The sequence below is a fragment of the Rhamphochromis sp. 'chilingali' genome, assembly GCF_963969265.1.
Source record: "Rhamphochromis sp. 'chilingali' genome assembly, chromosome: 4".
Classification (NCBI taxonomy): Eukaryota; Metazoa; Chordata; class Actinopteri; order Cichliformes; family Cichlidae; genus Rhamphochromis; species Rhamphochromis sp. 'chilingali'.
In genome coordinates, this window is record NC_137948.1 from 4,952,942 (window position 1) to 4,959,701 (window position 6,760).

The 6,760-nt window shown below is 46.1% G+C and overlaps 1 protein-coding gene across 1 annotated transcript in view; it reads right to left on the minus strand.

Moving 5' to 3' along the window:
• Positions 1 to 6,737, minus strand: part of LOC308395132 (uncharacterized protein) — an 8,349-nt gene extending 1,612 nt beyond the window's left edge. Inside the window, exons 1-6 of the mRNA XM_080879822.1 lie at positions 6,169 to 6,737; positions 3,620 to 3,951; positions 3,073 to 3,137; positions 2,832 to 2,989; positions 2,237 to 2,740; positions 324 to 1,810 (exon numbers count right to left, since the gene is read on the minus strand). Coding sequence (XP_080735948.1) covers positions 324 to 1,810; positions 2,237 to 2,740; positions 2,832 to 2,989; positions 3,073 to 3,137; positions 3,620 to 3,951; positions 6,169 to 6,409 — 2,787 coding nt within the window. The 5' untranslated portion in view covers positions 6,410 to 6,737. The remainder of the gene's footprint in view (positions 1 to 323; positions 1,811 to 2,236; positions 2,741 to 2,831; positions 2,990 to 3,072; positions 3,138 to 3,619; positions 3,952 to 6,168) is intronic.
• Positions 6,738 to 6,760: the final 23 nt, after the last annotated feature.

The window sequence follows — 6,760 nt, forward strand, 5'->3', positions numbered from 1 at the left end:
CTCCACCCTGAAACCCTCTAGCTATCCAACTCCAAATCCAAAGAAGTGAAAGACCTTTGTGTGGACAGATTTGTTTGCTTCCACTTTTTTATTTTATCTTTAACTTTTTGGTAAATCCTGTTTATTAAAGTCAATTTAATAATAAAAGGAAAACATGTTAGACATAAAAACAAATTGGAAGTTGGCAGTCGATACACTGCTATACAACGTGCCTGCTAAATGTCTCATTGAATATCAAAATTAGCCATCTTGATTTGATTTGTAGAGAGTGCTATAGCTGTTTTAAGGCACTCTTTTCCCTGCGTGCCAGCTTTCCGACTCACCTTCTCCTCCATGAAGCCCAGTCCGTGGAACTGGGGGTCGAGGGAGCACGCCATGCTCAGGACTCTGTTCACAGCAGGGCTGTCATAACAGTGTGCCAGGCTCCGCCTCATCATCCTCTTTACCTCCTTCAAGATGGACGACGAATCGCACGGCCGGGACACGAGGTGCCGTGAGAGCAAGCCGGTGAGGATAGGTTTGATGAGGGACAGTCGGGGGAACGCCTCCTTGGCGAGAGTCCGGCACGCCACGTCCAGAGGTTTGAGGACCGAGCAGAGCTCCTCCAGAACCTTCCATTCAGAGCGCAAAGACGTTACACCCGTAGAGGATGTGTTGGAGGTGGAATTGGCGTGGGAGCTGCCACTTGAACTGGACTCTGAAGCGCAATCTTCTTTGGACAAACCCTCGCCTTTTATTTCTTTAATTACACAGCAAAAGAGGCTTTTGTGTCTGATGAGCATGCTCAGTAAAGTGTAAAGGTTATTCCAGGTTGGCTGGCTGTGTGCCCACGACGCAAGTCTGGCACGCTCCTGTTTCGTCAGACTTTTGAGGAGGTTCTGGGTATGAGGCTGGTATGAGCATTTGTTCTGAGCAACTGGTAAGAACAGGGTGGAGAGAAAACCCTGGAACTGGCTGAGAGTTTTGGAGATGACGGGATGTGACATCACTTCCTCCACACAGTCTTGCACGGCTCTGAAAAAACAAGGAACAGACGGAAGTCCTTCACTACTGTCAGCGTGCTCCGGCTCCCCGGGCGACACAGAGTCTTCCCTCTCTAGGAACGTTGTTGAGTTCGGATGGGAGGCGCTTCCTGCAACCTCTGCCCCCTTCTTGCTCTTTACTGGCTGTGTCCTCATCTTGTTCCTTATCTCACCTCCCAGCAACATCAGATTAGGCTGGGAGATTCCCCACTCGTGCGCCATCACCTTCACCTGGGCCTCCACCGTTCGGACGGCGTGCTCTTCCCCCCCGCTCTCTGTCAGCCGCTGGGTCGCCAAAGCAATGTTCTGAAAGCTAAAGCTACTGTCTACGTAGTGCGCCCAGAGCGTGAGGTACCTCTCAGTGTTTCCCTGCCAGTTGTGGAGCCAAACCTCTGCGCTCAATGTCACAAAGTAAGGAACTTCCTTCTGACTGCTGGAAGCTCGCCCACGTCTCCTGTGCTCGAACTCAATGGGAGCAGTGTAGTCCTTAACCTCCTCGCTCTCTCCGCTCTCACTTTTTCTCCTGAGCAGCCGAGCCAGGCTCGCCTTGCCTCGGGCGTGGTGGTCCGTCAGCAGACTCTCGAGCTGACAGGACAACGGCAGCTCCTTGTAATTAGGCAGCAGTGTGAGAATCAGCTTTCTGAAGCCTTCGCCTTCCACAAGAGATGGCGGCTGGAGGTCCACGATAAGAAAGTTGACGATAGCATCGGTCACTTGAGTGGACAGAACCAAGGGGAGAGTGCTGATGAGACCGCTGGTAAGTGTGAGCGGCTGAGAGCGTTGTTGACCTGTTTTTGTGAAAAAGCAGCTTTTAAATAGGAAATTAAAACAGAATTAAATTCCTTTCTGTTCTATAACAAACAAGAGTTAAGTAACTGCAACTGCATATTTGATAAAAGCAACAGTTTTCTAACTCACAGATTTTGCACAATAACAAAATACGTTGAGGAAAATAATCTTTTCTATGAATCCCACTGATTTAGGTGGGATCAAGTCAAAGTGTGGTCAAAATACAATCCCTACAAAATAGATAAGGACATGATTTAATACACCCATTCATCTGTCCAAGATGATGAATCCCCATAACTAAATGCTTTAATAACTTTGGGATGTTTATTAATGAAATTTCCCCCAGAGATTCTGCATCACTTACTCTTTCTTTTAACCTAATAACTTCTGGCACTGTGCATTGCAAACAGGAAGTAGAGAGTTACCCAGTGTGAGACTCCGGTCCTTGTCTTTCAGCTTGAAGTGGTGTTTGTTGGTCAGGTGGTTTTGGAGATCTGGCACTCCTCCCGCACAGCTCACGTGCTCCATGCACAGCTTGCACACAGCCGTGTTTCGGTCCAGAGGCCGACCGGTGGGGTCGGGCTCGAGTCCAAAGAAGTACCACGGGCTGTTCTGGATGGCGTTGGGGTTGCTCAGCAGTTTCTCAGTTCCAGGCAGAAAATCATACTTTTCTATCGTGTGAGGAGACGGGAAGGAGATGACAGAGGTGGAGACGAAGGAGGAGCCAGTGATCATGCTGCCTGGGTCGCTGACGGCGTCTGAGTTCGACATCGTCGTCACGTCGCTTATGACAGGCATGGGGCTCTGTGATTGGCTGTGATCTGACCAAAAGGAAGTGCTGCTCGGCTCCGGGAGGGTGACCAACTGAATGTCCTGCAGGAGGCGCAGAGCCGTCTCCTTGTCTCCAACTTCACATTTCACGTTGTCACCTGTACATCACCGACAAAGACAAATGTATCAGGCACCTTTACAGAGCTACCTTTCAGTCTGTACTGCATTAAAAACTGGGACAGAGCTCACCCATCCCCAGACCCAGAAGGGTGGCATAATCCTTGCCGATCCAGACCCGGAGCTCTGCTCCCTCTGAGATGGGCTGGGAAACCCTGTAGTAGATACGACGGTAAAACTGGAAAACGTCCAGGTTGTGCTCTTCCTCACTGCTGGTATATCTGACATACCTGAAACACACAACAAATGCGTGAAGTCTGCAACTACATCAGAAGATAAAAAATAAGCAAAAGGAACCATAAAAACTGCCCACCTCATCCAGTTAGATTTGTTTTCATCAGAAGCGTCCACGTAGATAAAAGCAGCATCGTCTCTGATCTAAAAACACAAAAAGCCCATCTTTGTGTTAACATATGGCCAATAGGAAACAACCCAAAGATTAAACTTTTAAAGCACAAAAAGGGATTCTTTACACACAGCTTTTGTCATTGTTGTTGGGTTTCTTCCCAGTCATTCTGCTAGAAGAACAACTTCTATCAAAATAAAATTATATCTTGTAATTCTTTATTTAAAGACAACAAAATATTTGCTTTATTTAAAGCAAAATACTTTGCTTTCCCTCTCAGTTTTCAGACTGCAACAGACTGATATGGGGTCCAATTCGCTGATCAATTTCCCATTTTACTTCCCGTTATGTAATTTACAGAAACCATTGTTGATTAAGAGCTGAGGCTATGCTGGAATCTGTCCATACGGCCTCTTAAATCAACACGGCTTATAATTTATAACAAAAAAACTAAACATCCAAAAACTGTCTACACGATGCTGTATGAACAAAAGTGATCGTTCATTTTACTCACAGCCCAGGCATATTTGAGGTTGGCCGGCATCTGTCCCTTGCACACTTCTCCTACAAAGGGTCCAAACATGACACCCTGCTGAAGGTGGCACTTGGCGTACACCTTCATCTCCCCATTCTGCTCCTCGCCCAAAGATCCAGAAGCAGATAGTCCAGACCCGAGGTCCCCACAGAGGCACAGGCAGGAAGGCAGAGACAGCGCCGCCCGGGAGGGGCCGCTGTGGAGCCACGGGTCTCCGGGCGGCAACACCGCATCTGGGACATAGTTCTGGTTGGAAGTAGGCTGGAGCGAGGGAACATCCTCAAAGAACTCTTCATTGTTGAGATCCAAACCTGGAAAAAGAATATAATAGAGAAATAATGAAACAACAGAGATATTACTGAAAATTCAGGGTCGGGATTCATCTTCACGGAGCATAGTTCCACTTTCTTGGGTCGTTTTAAGCAACAGAATTCAGAAAGACAGGAAGCTGCTGTATTCAGATGAGGGGAATAATACAATACAGACAAACTTTAACGTCTGTATTACAGGCAGCCATCAGTGCTAGCCCGCCGTCTCCTAGCAGATGCACATATGATATGTTTATTGTACAAATTTGAAAAGAAAAGGTGATTTTCAGAAACGTTGACCTCTGACCTTCAAGTCAAAGTCGCTGGGATTTGAACTCTATATTTAATAGATGCACCCATGGTATCAATTTGAAAGTTTTACATTGCCTCATTCTCGAGTTATCGTATTGACAAACTTGCGTGTCCACACCACCCGCCCGCCCGCCGGGGTGACAGCAATGCTCCCAGCCACCAGGAAGAACACCAGTCACCATTAAATCTGTGTTCAGTACGTGAAGTGAGATCTTACCAATAATTTTGCAGATCAGGTCTACAAGTGGCTGATGGCTTTTATTTAATCTTTCCCCCTCCTTTTAATCACTTTTCATTTTGTTCTCTTTATTTGGATTTGATGATCTTCAGTCAGATCACACTGAGTGTTTTTTTGTCTTGTCTTTTCCCACCAGCCCATCCTGAAGCCTGCAGAGTAAAATAAGCCTGTAAAGGCACTAAAAAAAGAAATGCTGTCACTGGTGGCTCTTGTAGCATCAGGGTCGATCATAACAGAAGCTTTAAGTTTAACTTTCGAGATGGTGTCTACTCAAACTATCATCACTGAAATAATGAAGCCACTGCACCGCTGCTGCAAAGACAGTGTGCTCACATGGACTTCTGACAGCAGTACCCACTTGTCAGGCCCTGCTGGGCTGTCTGAATCGCTCTGTGGTAATATCACGCTCTGCTGCTTACGGCTGCAGAGGAATGGGGTCAGGTGACTTAATAAAATTGTATTTGAGTGATTCCCCAAACCTCGGCGTATCTGTGCACGCTGTGAGCCCGGGGCCACGCAGATGGTGGACAGTGCGACTGCTGTGATCGATTCTGGCTCGCACGATTGATGTTCACACATGTAGGCCAACACTGAGCCCATATAATTAAGTCCTGCAGGGAGAGTCTAGCCATAACCTCTGAGCTGATTAACTCTGAGACGGGATGCTCAGAGTTTCCAGTTGCACAACAGCTGATTGCAGTTCAATACACTCTGTGCGTGCTCACCCTGAGTTATGAAAGAAAGCCATCATCAGTTGGTAAAGCAACAAGAAAATGAAGAACAGAGCCTCCATTTTAATCTGACAGAGCAAGGACTACGAACAGGACCAGGACAGTTATCTTCAAAAACATGAGAGGCGAAGAGACTCCTTTTAGTCAGTGTTATCCAATAAGTTGTCTTTTACCTAGATCATTTTTTTTAAATAGATAAAACTGACAAGGGCAAAATACAGGTAAAGCTGAAGATAACATGTGGATCAAACCGATCTGACACAGTTTAGTCATGCACCTCCAAAGCACTCTGCAACAGTCTTGAGCCAACAGTTTTTATATTGTGCTTCAAAGGAGGCAGATTGTGTAGAAAAACACCTTTTAGAAAAATTGCTTGTGGGCAGTGGGAGTTACACGGAACACAAACCCAGTCTTTCTCAATGTGCATGAAACAGTGGTTATGGATACAAGCGGTTTATACCATGGCATCAACTGCGCATGTGTGACTGATAGCTATTCGTCATTTATTGCAGGACTTCCTGATGTAAAAAACACACCGCTGTGCATAGAGTATGGTACAGTTTATTCGGCGCGTACGGTATAAAAAAATGCACATTATCTGAGCCAAGTATCATCCGGTTGATGATCGATCTGTTGTTTAGAAAAGCTACCAGATTGTGAGTGTGCACAGGCGCAGTACTAAACACACTTTGTCTGCAAGTTAACTGTAAAAAAGCTGCATAGTAAAGCAGCGTCGGGGCTCAGGGACTATTTTTTTGTCACAGCACTAAAATGCAACTTTCAAGCAACCCCAGGTGAGCCATGTGAGCAGCCATGTCTGATCGGCTTTGCTGGGCTGGAGGCATGCAGGGTTCAGACATATGAGAAAATAAGTTAATGCATACTTTAAGATTCCACAAGTTTTCAATGAAGAAATTATTTTAGGTTAAAAAAAATCACCTTGAGTGTCAAGTAAAGCTCCCGAGGTCGCGGAGGAAGTGGTCTCAAAGAAATCAGCACGATGTCGCCTTTTCAGGTGGCTTCTTAAATTAGTAGTATTTCCACCTTTTGCCAGCACTATTTTTCGGCACAGGCGACAAACGGCCTCACCGGTGTTCAAAGGTCGCCCCTTTTCATCCGCCTTTAAGCCAAAATACAGCCACACGATGGACTTGCTTCTGGGTTTACTGATAAGATCCATGTTTCTGTAGCTCTGCAGCCTGCAGCCCCGCTACCAGATCTGCGATGCATAGACAGGAAAACTACACCACCTGATTACATGCAACGCTCTTGTACCGCACAGATTCAGGTCAATGACGGCGAAAACCTTCTTTCTAAAAGTAAAAGCAGCAGATACCAATCAATATCTTAAAAGTTCCTGACTGCAGGCATGTGTACGACACGTGTTTTTAATAAATCACTTCCCTTCAAAGATGTGAAAAAAATCTCACAGCTCTCAGTTTGGTTTTAAAATGAGAAACCGGTCAAAGAGCGTCCACAGCTTTTGTTTAAACACACACAGAACTGCAGCCAGTGGGACCGCATGGCCTTC